The 18,208-nt window shown below is 45.6% G+C and overlaps 1 protein-coding gene across 1 annotated transcript; it reads right to left on the bottom strand.

The window, feature by feature from the left end:
* Positions 1-4,424: 4,424 nt before the first annotated feature.
* LOC119650449 (antigen 5 like allergen Cul n 1-like) lies at positions 4,425-5,493 on the bottom strand. The gene is made up of 3 exons (XM_038053304.1): positions 5,316-5,493; positions 4,804-5,186; positions 4,425-4,739 (listed from the first exon to the last, which is right to left on the bottom strand). Exons 1-3 carry the CDS (start codon positions 5,433-5,435, stop codon positions 4,490-4,492), a joined length of 753 nt encoding a protein of 250 aa, XP_037909232.1. The 5' UTR covers positions 5,436-5,493; the 3' UTR covers positions 4,425-4,489.
* Positions 5,494-18,208: the final 12,715 nt, after the last annotated feature.

Genomic DNA, 18,208 nt, shown 5'->3' with positions numbered 1-18,208 from the left:
CCTGTTCTGAAAGAAAGTCCAGTCAGAATCGCTAGTCTTGGGCAGATGGATTCGGACACAAACCGAGTGCAAGTGCAGTCGACCGTCCTAGCTAGAGCCGAAGAGAAAAGACTCAACAGGAAATGCGCAGCAATGGTGAAGCCTATGTGGTCGGCAACGTTCCTTCAAAGGAACGCCAGCAAAGGCGTCAAAAACGGGTTGATGGAACTAGAGGAACTATTGGACTGCATCTCCTTCTCTAGGCGAACGTGGAGAAGCTGAAGATGATTAGAGAGCAGAAACAGCCGCACTCCCCGCGGAGAACGCTGCTTGCGTCAAACGTACCGCAAATAGCCCACTGCAAGGCGAACTGAGGAAAAACGGAAAGAGGACGACATGCCCGAAGGAGACTTTATCGAAGTAGTTTCCGTGGCCCAAAAAAAGAAGGCGAAGAAGAAAAAAAGAAAACAGCTAACTACGCCATCAAAAACTTGTCTGCCCAAAGACAAAGAGGGTGCAAACCAAAAGCCAGGGGCAGTAAAGTCGAGGAAACGAAGAACGACTAGACCGTCGGCTCTGCTCATTAAGCCGACGGAAGGCAAGGCATTTGTAGAAGGCCTTAGGGAAATCGGCTACAGGGTGAAACCTGAAGACAACGGAGCAGAGGTGTCTTCCATACGGAAAACGAGGAGTGGCGGAGTCCCCGTCGGTCAAGGGGATGTTGAGGGAGAAGGCTCTTGTTTCCAGTATAGAGCCCATGTGCCTTCTACAAATCCGGAATCTTGAATGCCTCACAGAAAAGGTCGAAGTGGAGCAGGCGATGAAGGGTGAATGTCCAGAGGTAACCATCGCACGGATAGGTATCTGTAAATGCTCGACGCCAGAAACTCGTCGTGGTGAAAGTCCCCGAATAATATGCGAGGAAACTTCTTAGCAGCGGGAGAATCAAAATTGGATGGGTAGTATGCGGATAGTATCCACTGAGCGCTACAGGTGTCTGGACTATGGACACACGTCTGCAGCTTGCAAGGGACCGGACAGGGGGACAGCATGCTAGAGATGCGGCCAAGTGGGTCATCAAGCGGAGACCTGCAATGAAAGCGAGAGTTGCGTTCTCTGCAGGCATCGTGGCGGGTCTGGAGAGAGCGCCGCACACGCTGCGGGCTCGAGACGGTGTCCAATCTTCAGGGTGGAATTGGAAAGGGCTAGGATGTGAATGGCATGATCAGCATTTTACAAATTAACATGCACCGAAGTGTATCCACTCACCAGTTGCTAGCACAGTTTCGGCGCCCAGGCTGTGAAGGAAGCATTCCTGACATCACTTTTGGGTTGGCGTCTCTGGCACCATCGGTGGACGGGCAGCGAATACTAGGAGACTTCTCGGCAAGTGATCACCAGTACATCGCGTCCGAAATGGTTGACGCAACTTGCCGGTGAGCACCAACGCGACGCTTCCCATGCCTCTGGAATGTCGTGAGTGTGGACATCGGGAAGTACGTCGAAGCTCTTGAAGCAGGCAGAACCGCGCTGGAGGGCGCTCCGCGGGGTGTTAACGTCGCGGCTGACACCGTCGTAAATTCAGTGATGAACCTGATAAGGACGGCGAATATTGGGGGCTTTATGTTTACTAGCACACGTCCCTTGACAAGGAGGTGCATCGTAAGTGCCTTGCTTAAGTGCAGAGGCGGGGAACTTTGCGTGTGGCATCAGCTTATCGCACTGTCTCCGAACTGGCCAAGATGGTGATCCCGGGAGTGATCCCTGTTGCCCTCCTTGCCAAGGAGCGTAAAGCTATCAACCACCGTAAAGGAGAGAGCTTAAGAGAGGTGCTTGCACGCGAAGAACGTCAGCGCATCTTTACATGGGGGTAGCTTTCTTGGCAAAATGAAACAAGGGGCAGATGGACTGTACGGCTCATCGACAATTTAGACGCTTTACTGAACCGAACGTATGGTAAGATTGTTAACTTCCTTACTGGTGCTCTGAGGTGGCGATGAGGAAGGCGGGCGGCAACCCGCATTGGCTTGCCGGCCGTGATGCAGTAGGCAAATGCTCCAAGGCTTAATTAGGGCGATCAGACCCGAGTCTGCCCGGGGACTCATCTGAAGTGGCTTTGGCAATAAACCTTACCAGGGGTATACTGGTACCATGGGAACCGGGGTAGTCCCTGGACTCGTATACTTCGGGAGAATTTCTGTCGTATATGAGTACAGCTCGGTTGTTTTCGGTTGGCCCCCTAGTGGGAGCTTCATGGGGGTTGTTGGTGATGCTCAAGCGAGAAGAGACCTTCGGGCCTTGGCGTGGTGTTGCGTTTCAACACGGGTGCCGTACTCCTTAGTTCGGTAGAGATTTAGGTAGATCTTGCATCCACCAGTATCAATGCTAAGCCATAGACTTGCATAGACTGGTATCGTTGTTGCTTGTCACAGCGGGGCTCTGATTGTGGTCCCAAAATCAATCCTTCTGACCCTGAGGAAGTTTCTTTAGGAAAAGGTGTTTATCTAGCAGCCATCGATATGTAAGAAGCCCGTTTGTAGTTCGTTTATGGAAACCTCGGCCAAACGCGCCGTCTGAATTCTGTTAAATAACTGGGTGATATGTAAACCGACAATTATTAAGTTCAGTTCATTGTCTTTTTATGGAATTAAAACGGTAGAATTTTGGTTGAGTGAATGGGGAAACCATCTTATTAAATAGGTAGTGCCGTTAATGGGATCGAGCGCAAATCTCCGGTTGTAATTTTGTCTATTTCAGGTGGTGAACATTAGACTTTTCCAAGAAAACACTGGATTTTTGGACCCCATTTGGTCCGGTCCAACATCATGTGGATGTGGACTTAGGATACCGGATATCCTAAACAACTGGATCTCTTCTCGGAGGATCGGCCAATATAAATCCCGTTGGCCTTACGGAGAGAAGAAATCCATGATCTCGCTGTGTTGCGGCTACTCATGTGTTTTGTCCATGGTCATGCATCAAGCATCATTCGGATCGGCTTATTTGGATCCTTTTTCAAGCAGCGCTCGACCGTAAGGTCTAGACAGGCTCTTCAAAGCCACACGAAACTTATGATTGAGCGGCATAAGGTTGCGTGATCAGCTGTTGCTGAAGAATGTTAATTACCTGAGTATGTTTGCTGTACCTCCATATTAAATCTGTTCTAACATGTACTTCTGTCAGGCTGGAAAGTCCTGGGGGTTTAACGTGAGTACCTGCCGTGAAGGTTTAATCCCACGGTCCTCTTTGGAAACGGATTGATTGTGTGACCACAATCAGAGCCCCGCCATGCAAGCACAGCGGTCCTGGTTTATACTGAGTGCATGCTCAGCATTCATACCAGTGGATGCGAGGCCTATCTAACACCTCTGCCGCAACTAAGGGATACGGCACCCGAGTTGTACAGCGCAACTCCACGCTTGAGCTTCGAGGAGCTCTGCCTGCGATGTAGGCATAACCACAACCACCATGAAACTCCCACTAGGGGGCCAACCGCAAATAATCGGGCCGAGAACGCATCCTCCAGGAATTCTCCTGGAGCATATGCTCTCAGAGGGCCATCCCGGTTCCCATGGTACCAGATAACCTCCGGTGAGGCTTCGTGGCAGAGCCACTTCAGATGAGTTCCTTGCAGACTCGGGTCTGATCACCCTCCTCGAGTACATGGGTCTGTCAGACTGGAGGGGGAAACCTTGCGGCCATAGTAACCCTCTAGTGGAAGCAACGGAACGGTGGGCATTCTAAACGGCCTATGCTACACGCAAGCCGAGCTTCGAAAGGAAGTTTGTTGTAAACTTTCCAACAAGGGCAGAGTAGAAGATCGGCGATATTCTTTAGCAATGGATCAAGGCTGGTCTGCGGAGATGGAGCGGGTGTATTTTCGAATATTCACAGTCTGACTGAGTCGTACTGTCTTCCAGGATACACTAGTATATTCAAAGCAGAGGCGCCAGAGACAGAAGAGACTTTTTGATGGCTAGGTCGTGATGTGAATTCGAAACGCACTCAAAGGCGGTACGGTCATAAAGACCTAAGAGGGAATAAACAGGTTAACGATCTCTGACCTATAACATAAACTGGTCATGAGCGATTTTGGGGGAGGAGGGGGCACATGCATATAGAATGACGGTGGTTTGCACAGGGAATTAGGACTATCCCAACACACTCGGCAATTTGCATTCTAAGAGAGGAGGAAGAAGCCCCTAGATACCTTTTTGGTAGGCAATCCCAGTTCTAGCTTGATCCAGGCAGTGGACTAAGTGGCCAATTCGTTGGGCATTTCAAAGAGATCTCTGGTTGTAGTACAGGAGAGGCTACTATCGTTCATAAATGCTACATCCTGGCTCTGAAAATCTGGGTCATGTAGATATAACAACATTCAATTTCTGGCCTCTAGTGAAAGGTGGGAATGATACCTCAGATCTATCAGCTCCTCCATTGAAAAGTTTTCAATTTTGATATATTTTTTTATTTATAGGTTGAAGTTCCGTTTTCTACAATACTAAACATATCAGAAGATGGTATTGGGATCGATTGGTTCGTTCACTGAGCACAAAGCTGGATATGCTGGGTTAGTACCAGTGACGCATTTCGATGCGGTTGCACCGCTTGTGTAAACTTTAAGACCCAAGATGTTGGTCTGAGCATAATTGCAGGCCATGAAATACTCAGTGCCACCATTAGAGGATTGACGAACTTGAGCGCAGCCCACACGAATGTTGCGGTCGTTCACGATTGGGGTGAAGTGACCAATGACAGGACTACACATGATCAAAAAATAATAGAAATTAGTGGAGTTCAACTCATTATGAATAGGGTGTTTACCTGACAGATGGATAGCTGTTGATATATTCCATGTTGGCATTCTGGTACTCATTGAACCAATTATCGATTCCTTTTTCGAAAGCTTTACCAGGATCAGCAGCTGGAATACCCCAGGTCCATGCCAAATTTTGACCTGACCATTGGAAGCGATCTGTGTTGCGGCATGAATCATGCTGCATAACACATTGTTTCACATTGAGCTCAGCAAGATAGGCCAATTCGGAGTCCCATTGCATGGTTCCCATTCTTAAGGCTGGTTCGAATCCGGGAAGGCCACCTGCAGCGACTGTATTCCGATAGGCATTGTGCTTCGCTACAATTATGTCAATATAAGGCTCCATGCGAATAAGTTCTTTGTCAGATGCGCAAGAGGGTGCGAAAGCCTAGACGGGAAAAAGGAAACAATTCGATTAGATAGATGAATCAAACCCGGTCCTGAATAAATTTTCATTGCTTTGAAGGGAAAGGGAAAAGGTAAACTTTTCGGCTCTGATCAGGACATGATTACCTACCCCGGAGTTTCCGCAAGCAATATGCTTATATCCCGAACACAACGAGGATGAACAGTAATCGGCTGTTTGGGCCAAAGTGTAGGCAGCCAAAGAGGCTATCAAAAAGATGGATTTGAACATTTTGTGTTAAGAATTTTTCGTCCAAAATGCGTCTGAATTCGGAACTGCCTACATCCAAGTGAAGACGGCTATTTTATACCATTAGAGCCGCTTGACTCAAGATTGTTTGGATTAATACTCAATTAACCAAACGAGATAGCGTCAATCAAAGCTTTTGCTGGCCACTAGTTCATTGCGCTGACTTAGCCCACTCAATCTATTAAGAATTATTTAAGCTGCTGATATCGGTTATCTACTGTAGAAAAGATGCATGAAAAGATGTCTGAGACCAATGCAAGGATTTGATTTATGCGATTGATGCCTGTTGATATAACAATACAGTTTTCATGATATTCCAGGAATTGTTTGACTGTAAGCTGGAGTCTTAAAAAAATTCAAAAATAGGCCTACGAGCATTGAGTATAGTCGATAGTGTAGCGATAGAGTCGCTATTCCACGAACAAGGGATTGGTCTTTTGCTTTATAACTTCTACTAATTAGAGCGATTATAATCGAGATCGCTTTCATGACCCACCGCCAAAAATAACACTTCACTGCCTTCGTACTTTGATTAAATTCGGTTATGTTTGTAAATCGGTATTAATTGTTGGCATGATTATAAATAGCACATTTTTTTAAGTTAGCCCGCATTATACCGTCTTCTACTTAGCGCAACATTCAGGATGACGAGTTACTTTGAAGAAATGTCGAAAGAGCCTTCATTCGTTGATATTCTAACAAAATTTCGAGAAGAGATAGGATTAGGGGCAGGGCATAGAAAAGGAGATCTAGGCCGGCCATAATAAGGAACTCCAGATATCTCGGTTTTGTGCCGAGGTTCACCAATTCGATATCCCCAATAGTTGCCTGGGGTCCTGGCCAACGCCATCGTTCCATCTAAGACAGGGTCTGTCTCGTCTTCTGTTTCTACATCTAAGGCAGGGTCTGTCTCGCCTTCTGTTTCTACCATAGATATTGCCCTTATAGACTCTTTGAGCTGGATCTTCTTCATCGATACGGATTAGGTGACTCCCCCATCGTAACCTATTGAGACGGATTTTATCTACAACCGGGCGGTCATGGTATCGCTCATAGATTTCGTCGATATATAGGCTACGGAATCGTCCATCCTCATGCAGGTTGTCCCAAAAAATTTTCGAAGGAGTCTTCTCTCGAACACGACCAAGAGCTCGGAATTTTTCTTGGAAAGACCCCATGTCTCCGTTCGACCCTATGGTAAGACCTTTTGAGTGAGCAGTCTTTGTAAACTGAAATAGGCTCTGTTGGCTGCCAACAACCACGGCCGGAATTCATCATCGTAGCTGTTATCGGTTGTGATTTTTCACCCTAGATAGGAGAAATTTTCAATGGTCTCAAAGTTGTAATCTCATATCTTTATTCTTCCCGTTTGACCAGTGTGGTTGCTTTTTGGTGCTGATGTTGCCACCTCATATTTAGTCTTCCCTAAGATCTCGCGCCACCTGCTCGGTCTGGATGAAGGCAGTTTTTACGTCCCAGGTCGTTTTTCGCATGATGTGGATATCGTTAGCATACCCCAGTAGTTGAGTGGACTTAAAGAGGATCGAACCCCTCGAATTTACTTCAGCATCTACGGATCACTTTTTCCACGGCCAGGTTAAAGAGGACGCATGATAGGGCATCCCCTTGTCGTAGACCGTTGTTGAAGTCGAATGGTCTTGAGTGTGACCCTGCTTTTATTTTGGCCTCGCACATTGGTCAGGGTCAGCTTAGTCAGTCTTATCAATTTCATCGGAATTCCGAATTCTCTCAAGGCCGTGTAAAGTTTTACCCTGGCTGTGCTATCATAAGTGGTCTTAAAGTTGATGGAAAGATGGTACAACCGATGTCCATATTCCAACAGTTTTTCCATCGCTTGCCGCACAAAGAAAATCTGATCTGTTGCCGATTTGTTTGGAGTCAAGCCTATTTGGTATGGACCAATGATGTTCTGGGCGTTTGGGGCTACCCGACCAAGATAGCGGTAAATATCTTATCTATGATACTCAGCAACGTGATACCTCTATAATTGCTGCACACTGCACACTCCCTTTCTATGTATGAAACAAATAATGCCTCTTTGCCAGTTGTCAGGTATTGATTCACTATCCCACACTTTGAGCCAAAGTTGATGAACAACTCGGTCGCCTCCATTTATAATTTCAAAGCCGATAACAGCAGGTTTCTTTTTTTGGCTGACTAAGAAACCTACTCCAAGCACATGGTTTACTGGATGGCCGCTATAATATATTGTGTAGCGGGTCTTCTCCAGGAAACCGGTGATTGTCCGTCGCATCTGTTCCAACACTGTTACATCAGCCTTATAATGGGACAGGGTATCGGGTAGCTAATCAGTAGCGTTTGGTCTGTACTGGGAGCTCAAGTTCCATAAGAAAATGCGCAAATCGTTAATCCATTGGGTTGCCGGGTTTGTCGTTGCAAAATCCATCCTGTCCGAGGCTCCTTTTGTGGCTTCGTAACATCGGTTTTCCGTGTAGGGACCCAACCCCCAACCTGGAGGACCAGTTGGTACATTTTGTTCCGTTTTTAGGCGCGGGAGACTCGTCTTCATCCTTCTCCGTCTCCAGTTTTTCGTTAAGAAAGAGCTCCCAACGATCACCACGTGGCGGTGGAGATAGGGTTTGATAGTAGAGTTGTTGGTGTTGGTTCAGCAGGCGTTTCCCAGGTTTTATACTCAATCGTAGGTATCAAACCACGTTTCGCCTTAGGATCTATACAACCCTTTCACCGCCTAAAGATAAGATGCTAAGGACTAATGCTTAAAACGGATACGTCTTGCAAATTTCCGGGGGTAATTGCCGATGTAGGAGATTACTCTAACTTGGGGATGAAAAAGGCTATTTTGGGATTGCGGCACAGTAGCCACAGAGTAGTTGAGGGAAGAGATGAATACGCAGAAGGTTCTCCGCGATGATCTAAATTTGCATCCCCAAGATTATACTACTTCAGATATTATGGCCAAGGCCAGAATTTATGTAGGGAGTTCGATAAAGACCATATAAGATTTGGCTGGAAATGTATCTAATATCTTCGTCTATCTTGCGGATATTAGAGCACTTGCGAAAGGTCTTCCATTCTCCCAAACGGAGTCGTTATATTTGGCACAAGGAACTATTAGAAGAAAGTCTGATCACCTTTTAGTAACACAATGGCTTAATTTTCTGATGGGTTGGGGGACTGTTTCAACGGCTCAGTGCCTCCGAAATATGGGATGTATTGTAAAGACGCAACTTTTTTTGGCATTCCTAGGTAGGTGACTTGATGATGATCAGGTTATCTGAGTATTGTATGATTTTGATTGGATTAGCGATAGGGGTTAGTTTAGAAAGGTCAACGATGAAAAAGGAAAACAAAGAAGCTGAAAGGACTAAGTTTTTTTTGTTTTTTCCTTTGAGTATGATAGGGGAATGCATTTACGCGCATAGTGTTGGACTCTCACAATCGAACGTAGGACTACTAACTAAACACCTTCTTGCCATAAGAGAACGTTTAATACATTATTTCGGGCTAGCCCTTCCGCTTTCCCGGTTTAGAAAGCCCTCAAGTTACGGAATTCCGGTCACAAATGGGAGGGGAGAGAAGGCGGTTGTTGGTTCAAGAAACTCCTTACCGACTGGTCCCTGAACTCCCCAGTGAAACCCATCCCACATTCCACAAAAGAAGAGGGTATGATCCGCGTCGTCTGCCACTTTATCGCTGAACACAAAATCATGAGATCGTGCCTTCCAAATCTTATTCAGGGAAAATTGAAAACCTCCATATCTCCATACAATTTTTTAGGCATACTTAGTCTTGGCCTTAGTCTTAGCAGACTATTGCAGCAAGCATTTCAGCGATCCATTTCTAGGGGGTCCGGCGGACTTCGATGTCTTCCTCACTATTACCTTCAACCCATACAGGATGTCTGGGGAATAATGCCCGTACGGTCCATCTGGTCGGTACTAAGTACGCAGGGTTTCGGCAAAGAAACGATTTTCCGGGTGACAAGTTTATAAACGAATCCGCATCGATCTTGGCAGCCACGAGCTTTGCTTTTATTCATCGCTCCGCGGAGTCTCCTTTTAGCGGATATGTGCTCTGCTTTTTTGGCTCAGGACTCCTCGCGGCCGTGTAAACTCTGTTCGCTTCACAGGCTGTCGTTATCAGATTCTTTACTGAAATTACGACATTGTTAACTGCAACACCGCCAACTGTTTAGCGCAGCTCCGCCTGTTCCAAGAGCTTTGACGAATCTCCCAATGTTTACCCTCGCCGCGAACCACGCACAGGAAGAAACCGGGCGCACGCGATATACTGGTGGTCATTTGCCGAGAAGTCTTCTATATTTGCATTCACACCTTGCATACTACCCATCCAATTTTGACTTTTCCACTGAGCAGTTTGCTCACGTCAGTCAAAATCTCAGGTTTCTAGAAAGTGTATGGGTTGAAGATTAGAAACGAGGGCCCAGGTGCCCCTTGACCGTTTTGTTGATCGCACTATTGCTAGTTGTCCGTATTCTTAATCGTGTATCCTAATTCATTTCGTCATATTTTCTGTTAGTGATTTTCTAGCCGTAGCTTCCTTGGTTTTGAACAGATGGTTTTCTGGAGATTAATGGGATCTTGTGGTTTTTTTGAGACGCGTCTTCCCTTTCCACTTTTCACTTTCCACTCCAGTTCGTTTTGCAGTGGATTGTCAGCAATCCAGCACTTACAGTGTTTTCAATGGTGCTTTCTGCTTTTCGCATGATATTCATCTTCACCTGTAGAAAAAAAATCGATTTAGCAGTTCCTTGAGTTCAATCAGTCAGTTTTTCACGTCTTTGTTGACATTTTTCGCGACGCACCTTCATGCTGCGGCCAAACGCAGTCAACGCTTCATCCTTCCTTGTAATTTTATTGATTTTCTGAGTTTTTTTCTGTTCTCCAATGGCATTTCACCAGAGTATCGTGTGCAAGGAAGCGGGCCGCAGTAGTCAGGAAAGGGTGCAGCCTCATTGTCAAACCCTCTAACCTAGTTCTCTGACGCGATACCTACGTTTAGTAGATGCCGGAAATCACTAATGGATTAGCGCTTGCTCGAAGCAAGGCTTTTTATTAATATCGGTTCAATACAGGCTACCCGGTCAGGGTCCGAAGCAGCTGGCTTTTAGTACACGTTACATCATCCCATCGACATCGGTGGCTCCGAGGACTACCAGTGGGTCCCGAAGTGTACCGGTTAATCGCGATTCGTCCTTCACCGATAGTCTTTCTAAAGGAATGCTGCCACCTAGGGAGTCAAAAATACTTACTCGGGCACCTCGGGGACGTCAGTCCCCGTATCGTGAGCGATCCGCGAATCATCTCCTTCTTAGGACGAAAAGGCTGAACCTTGGGAATGCCTGCTGGGGTTTGTACGGTAAGTAAGAAATTACCACCAGGATGTCGGACCCGTTGTTTGAGGGCTGTTTGGATAACTCGGGTATATTCGAGTTGATACAACAAGATACGCAAGGTTGGTCGATTACTTTGAGGTCATTAAACCGGTGGGCTGGAATTTGTTGAAAGGAAGAAAATAATAAATAATAAAATAATGTTACTTTATACACTGAGGTCATTTTTTCCGGATTCGCAGAACTGCAGAAAGGTGGAAGCCTTTCATCGCGGGAACCTCCATTATCCCGCGGCCTAGAGCAGTTTGCATAGGTGGTAAGCAGGCAGTCAATCTCTTCCAATATAAATTCGAAAGTTTTCTTGTGCAAATGATCCATGTGGTTCATCAACCTATGCTCAAGGTATGGGACAGCGAATCAATGCCTGACGATTGGCAACGAGGCATTATCTGTAGCAAAGGTCGTGGAGTTGGCTCGAAATGCAATGGCCATGGGCAAATGCTGTGCTCTGGTCACGCTGGACGTCAAAAATGCTTCTAACTCAACCAACTGGGGCTGGATTAAGGACGCTTTGGCCAAACTGGGTGTTCCTAGCTACTTGGCTCGGCTCATCGAGAGTTACTTTTCGGACAGACTTCTCTGGTACGAGACGGGCGACGGGCCGAAGGAGTACATTGTGACAGCAGGTGTGCCTCAAGGTTCTGTATTGGGCCCGCTGTTGTGGAACATAATGTACGACGCAGTGCTTGGTCTTCGCGGGTCGGAGGAGACAACGCTGATTGGTTTTGCGGACAACCTGGCGGTAGTTGCAATTGCAAAGCATCCCGAGGACGTGGAGCTTTATGCAAATGAAGCCATTCATACCATCAAGTCATGGTTACGAATGGCCAAGCTGGACCTGGCGGACGAAAAGACGGAGGCGGTCCTCATTACCAACCGTAGGAAGAACAATACGGTTACCATCCAGGTTGGTAATCGTGAGGTCGTCTCAAAATCGGTTGTCAAATACCTGGGGGTGATGATCGATGCCAAGCTGAGTTTCAAGGGACACTTGGATTATGCGCGAGAGAAGGCAGCAAATGCCAGCTCATCCCTTGCAAGGATGATGCCTAACGTGGGAGGGTCGAAATATAGTCGCAGGCTACTCATCGCAGGAGTGGTGAGGTCGATCCTGCTATACGCGCCCCTGTCTGGGCGGGACCGTTGAACCATGCTGTCAACCAGAGGAAGATAAGTTCGGCATACCGGCCAATTGCGCTAAGGGTGTGCAGCGCATATAGGACGGCGTCGACGGAGGCAGTGTGTGTCATGGCAGGAATGATCCCTATAGATCTTCTAGCGAGCGAGGCACACTGGTTCTACGAAAAACGGAAGGCAAATCCGGCCGAGGTGAATGCGGATTTCCGAAAAGCCATTAGGAGAGAGTTGTGTAGCAAGTGGCAACAACGATGGAATAACTCCGACAAGGGCAGGTGGACCCATAAATTGATCCCGTGTATCGAGAAATGGGTAAACCGAAAGTACGGAGAATTGAATTAAAACCTGACACAGTTCCTTATTGGAGACGGTGACTATAGGAAGTACTTGCATCGCTTCAAGTTGGACGAGTCTCCCAACTGTCCTGAATGCGGTGCTACACCCGAGGACCCGGAGCACGTTATCTTCCATTGTCCCAGATTTCTACAGCATCTTAGGGGCGGACATCGAGCCCTCCAACCTGGTGGAAGAGATGCTGAAGTCGGAGAAAAACTGGATGGCGGTAAATGAAGCAGTAGCCGTCGTGCAGACAAAACTTCTGGAGTTGGATCGAGCTCGGAAGGCGGCGCCACGGAGACGTGACATGGACTAGCTGGTATAGCAAACCAGAGCCTCCCCCGCGAAGTAATACTTCACGGTGGTCCTGCGGGGAGGGGCGGAAGAGTGGGGGTGGATTTAGTGGGTGCGAATCCCACACACTGCTGCAACCTGGCGCAGCAGTGTCTTTCTAAGATTTTCACCTCCATCCATAAAAAAAAAACGATATCACACAGTGCAGTAATTATAGAGGTATCATGTTGCTGAGTATCATCTATAAGATATTCTCCGCTATCTTGCTACGGCGGATAGGCCCATATGCCCAGAACATCATTGGCCCATACCAAAGAGGTTTCACTCCAGGCAAATCAGCAACAGATCAGATTTTCTCTCTGCGGCAAGCGATGGAAAAACTATTGGAATCTGGACATCAGTTGCACCATCTATTCATCGACTTTAAGGCCGCCTAGGATGGCACAGCCAGGGTAAAACTGTACACGGCCATGAGAGAATTCGGTATCCCGACGAAATTAATAAGACTGACTAGGCTGACCCTGACCAATGTGCAAGACCAGATAAAGGCACCATTCGACATCATCAACGACCTACGACAAGGGGATGCCCTATCATGCGTCCTCTTTAACCTGCCCTCGAGAAAGTAATCCGTGATGCTGATGTAAATGCGAGGGGTACGATCCTCTTTAAGTCCTTCCATCTACTGGCCTATGCTAACGATTTTGACATCATGGGAAGAACGACCCAAGAAGTAGAAACTGCCTTCATCCAGATCGAGCAGGCGTTGCGAAATCTTAGGGAAGACAAAATATAAGGTGGCAACGTCAGCATCAAAAACCAACCAACCAACAACATCAAACCGCACTTGTCAAACGGAAAGAATAAGGAGATGAGACTACAACTTTGAGACCATTGGTCATTTGTCCTATCTAGGGTCGAAATTCCCAACCGATAACAACTACGATGATGAATTCTGTGCATGGTTGTTTGCAGCCAACAGAGCCTATTTCAGCTTACAAAGACTGTCCTGCTCGAAACGTCTCACCATAGGGTCAAAGTGCTTACTGTACAAGACCATGATCTTGCCAGTCCTCATGTATTCCTCGGAGACTTGGGTTCTTAGCAAGAAGAATTGCGAACTCCTGGCCGCGTTCGAGAGAAGAATCCTCCGAAGAATTTTTGACCCCCTACATGAGGATAGACGAGCCAGCGAACGCTGAAATCTATGAGCGACACCATGACCGTCCGGTTGTGGATAAAATCCGGCTCAATAGATTACGGCGGACGGGTCACTTAATCCGTATGGATGAGGATGATCCACCCCGGAAAGTCTATAAGGGCAATATCTATGGTAGGAAAAAAAGACAGGGCAGGCCCTGTCTAAGATGGAGTGATGGCGTAGGCCAGGACGCCAGACAGATTTTAGGGATATCGAATTGGTGAACCTCGGCGCAAAACCGGGATGTCTGGAATTCCTTATTAAGGCAGGCCTAGACCGGATACCGGAATCTGACTTTACGCGATAGGGCCAAGTATGTTTGTCGTCGTATCAATGATAACGTTTTTCATGTGAATGTGAAGATCATATCTTGATGCTTCATCTCCAGGACCTCAACGAGACGCGGTTTTCGCTGGATCCATTTCTACGTTACAGTTGTTATGGAGGGCTGTATTGTGGATGACTTCGGTGTTCGCTCTAATCTGATTGTTAGTATGGATTCTTGGCGGTGTTCAATCAACACGTGGTCTATTTGGTTCAAAATGGTCCCATTTAGAGACGCCTCAAAATATACGATACTGTGTGTTCTTATAATTTAGAATCCACTAAGAACCAAACAATAATAAACAATAAGTTCTTAACTCAGCCTTTTATTTTTTTCCGCAGATTGTCCATTTCAATTTGGATAAACCGATCAATTTAGGTAAGTCTTTTTCTTGATTTTTGTTCGAGATAAAAGGAGACATTTTGACATCCCTTTATGACATATTTTTTGAACCTTTCTTGATAATAACTTTAAAAAGGTTTCGGCTGTATTTTAAGGATGCAAATCTGATCAATGTACTGACTTAGTCAATTTTAAGATGTTTTACTCCTGCGGGGAATGTAACAGCAATTTACAATGCGGTAAGGGTAAGGGTAGTTTTTCGCAGTTATAGAAAAATTTGGCGAACGAAATTCAATAAAAATATGTGCATACGCAGAATTGGATTAAAAAATTAATCTGACGGATTAGTTTGTATCTACCATGTGCTATGTGGGGCTAGTCTAGCGTGTAGTGGCCAGTAGTGACAAGGATGACCAAAGGTGGCTTTGAGGTTCCTAATATCGAGCATCCAAATTGAACCGAGTTGGAAAACGTTACTTCTTGGAGTAACGAAGGACGCAAAAATCCTGGACTGAAGTGGCATAACAGACTGGATGTAGCGGAGAATAGGGGTTTCCTAACATATACAGACCTTCGCTTAACGACGAAAAATTACACTAAATTAGTTAATTAAACTAATCAAAATACAAAATACAAGCGATATGCATCTTCACTGATATTGATACTCAAAGAAAAGAAACAGTGAATTGCTAATTCGTACATAGCTATTTCCTCAGCCAATCTAGCTCTTGGCTAATGTGTGGCGGGACGTAGACTGTCACAAGACTAATCATCACTGATTACTGATCATCGCGGCGGCTACTATAGAGGCTAATAATGGGGTACCATGTAGAAGGACCATTGAATGACTTTAGTCCCTCATGAATAAAGTGGACTCTACTCTGCACTGTTATAGTCGATGTGCATATATTGAATGGCTACTGTCGTCCAAAAGAAGGCGTTTTAGACCTCCTTCGCATCAAAAAGGAGACACAGAGCAATTTCTTCTTTAATATACCTTAATTATCCATCACACTGCCTTCACCAATAAATTGGGAAACGCACAACTATCTGTAATATAAATAGATGTGGAATATAAACACTTCAATCCGTGCTATCACTATCGAGTATTATCTGGGCTTTGACTATCAGAAAGTGGTTGGCTTAAAGCCAATTGACATACATATCTTAAGTGGGAGGCACACCGGTAGATACGACTGTGGGGAGGTTTCAAACAGTTGTTATTTACAGGGTGGCTTAATTGCCATAATTTTGCTAGATATGACACGCCGCCTATTGTGTATTGTGGGAAAGACATACACCTCCACTGCCACCGCTTGTAAGAATTTGAGCATAAGCAAGTCTTTGAGGACATAATTAAGCAACATATAAAGTAAGGTTCGGAAATGGGTGAAGTGCACCATTCGATATGTTTTTGCGTTTTTTATCCTTCGCCCAAGAAGACTACATACAGGAGATTCAACTCCTAGCGCATTGTTTGAAACTTTATAGTGGGGAAAAATCATTGCGCAGCTTAAATCACGGACGGTAATTTCGTGAGAAAAATTCTCAGCATAAAGTTTGGTGTTAGTGCCGTGTATGTGATGTAGTATAATACTTTATTGAGCGAGCACGTGGTTGCGAGCATACGGCATTACACAGCTGTTTATGGCTTTTCATATGAAATGGGGAAACACACACAAGAAGGCCATCTACGTGACATCGACACATCAGTACATGAACCACGTGTGTCAGTTAGCTAATTCGTCCCTACACAAAATATACATAATGACATTCCGTGGCCCTTTGCGGCCGGATTTGCTCCTCCGTCAGGAGCCAGGCCCTTCTCAGGCGAAGAAAAAAAGACAAATTCGAGTGAAGTTTGAGCTGTAAGCGGGATCAATGAGACACCGCCATATTGTGCCAGCCGCTCTCGCAAGAACACGGCGGTATGCTCATTGCGCATTGTGATGATGGAGCTTTTTGACTGGTTTTTACAAACGACGGTGATCAGAAAAGACAGGAAATACGGTTCTCAGTGTGCATTTGCTCATCCTGGCCTTTTCTGGGCAGGAACGATTTCCAATTTCGCGTTTCGTCTCCGGCAACCACGTTAAAGTGAAAATTTGGCTTTTCTGTAATGCATTTCAAAATGCTTGTTGAAACGTACACGATTCGTTTTTTTGTTCATCATTCAAAATTCATGGGACAAACGTCGCGCACACCATTTTACATTATCCATCCAAGTCTTAATTCCTTTCTAATCAGATGAATTGATAACCGAGGATCAGATTCCAGTAGCTTCGTCAAATTTTTCGGCCACCCTTGATGTTGACTGCGACTAGTCGTTCATCGCCCTCGACGTCTTCCATCTCCTCCCTCTCCACCCAGGAAATCACCAACAGAAAATAAGTTCTAATGCTTATTGACATTACCATATTATTACCAAATGGTCCCTTCCTTTTTTAGGTTTATCCATTAAAAGTCGCAACTTTATGGCTTCGGCTTACCTGGCCAAGTTTGATTCATGCCCCCACAGTCTTTATAAAACTGACAAGAACCTCCGCTAATGAAGGAACTACAAACAGCCTTCAGAAATTTGGGGCCTAAAACCAGCCATCCACGTTCTGTTCGGCGTGTCAATTACGCCTGAATAATCGGCATTTGACCGGCGGTTATAATATGGATGGGTGGCTCCAACCTGTCAGTTTGGACTCTTCAAGTGGTGGGTGGTGAAATGAAAAATGATTCGACCAACTGGCCATACATGTTTGTTTATGCTGTGAGCGAGGATTCCTTGTTTTTGTAGGATGTAAAGGGGAATCACATGGGAATTCGCTATATCGCTGGAGAACATTTCTGATAAACGCTCAGGCGCAAAAATATCTCAAATTCTCGTCTGAAGGCCTGTCACGTTCAGAGTCGAACTAATTGCGGCTTGCGGTGCATGAATGGTGCATTCAGTTCAACAGTTCAACTAGTAGTCCTCCTCCCTTTAAAACCTATATCAAAACTGGTATGTGCTCCGAAAAGTATTAGTCAAGACCTTTTATCTGATACCCCACATGGCTATATTCGGTAAAAGAAATTTACGCCCCTACCCGCCCTTTTACATATATTGGCACCCCCAGAAAGCTCTACCTGGAACAATGTTTACTCAATGCATACAAGAGAATTCACAGGTCCCACATTTTCACCAAATTTCGTATTAATATGAGTAACCGTTTCTGTGGAAATGAGTGTGACAGATAGGCAGACTGACAGACAGACAAAACCTTAAAAAATCCATCCAGTTGGAAAATTAGACCCGAATGCTGCGATGAGAGAAGGGAAGAAGAAGAAGAACGAATCATGTTTGGAAGTTTTATATTCAACCTCGGTGGCACAGAAATAAAATTCAAGGAGATGCCATTCTATGCTATTGTTGAGTTCCCATGGGAGCGAGTGGAGTGTAATATATTTTCCATTTAGAAGGAAATGAAAAGTCAAAACTTAGCTTGTCATTTGCGTCCCTCAGATCAGATTTAATGTTTACGAATCCTTCTGCACTCCAATTAAATTGGAACCAATTTTTACTTCGTACTCATTCTTGAATTCACCAAAACATGTTTCCTCTTAGGCCATCTGCTTCGTTTTTCTTTGAAATGCTCCAGACCATTGATGACAATCATCCCACACGCTGTCCTAAATGTATATAAAGGGTTGCCAATATACCCTTAAAGGGG

Source organism: Hermetia illucens, chromosome 2 (assembly GCF_905115235.1).
Source record: "Hermetia illucens chromosome 2, iHerIll2.2.curated.20191125, whole genome shotgun sequence".
NCBI classification, from domain to species: Eukaryota; Metazoa; Arthropoda; class Insecta; order Diptera; family Stratiomyidae; genus Hermetia; species Hermetia illucens.
The sequence above is the reverse complement of the archived record's forward strand: the minus strand, read 5'-3'. Positions and strand labels throughout refer to the sequence as shown.

Bases quoted from the DNA above. Each gene is read 5' to 3' on its own strand.
- LOC119650449 (XM_038053304.1), bottom strand. From the start codon at position 5,435: ATGTTCAAATCCATCTTTTTGATAGCCTCTTTGGCTGCCTACACTTTG. The intron at 5,187-5,315 runs GTAGGTAATCAT...TTTCCCGTCTAG, and splicing joins TTGCTTGCGGAAACTCCGGG to GCTTTCGCACCCTCTTGCGC. The intron at 4,740-4,803 runs GTAAACACCCTA...GATCATGTGTAG, and splicing joins AACAGCTATCCATCTGTCAG to TCCTGTCATTGGTCACTTCA.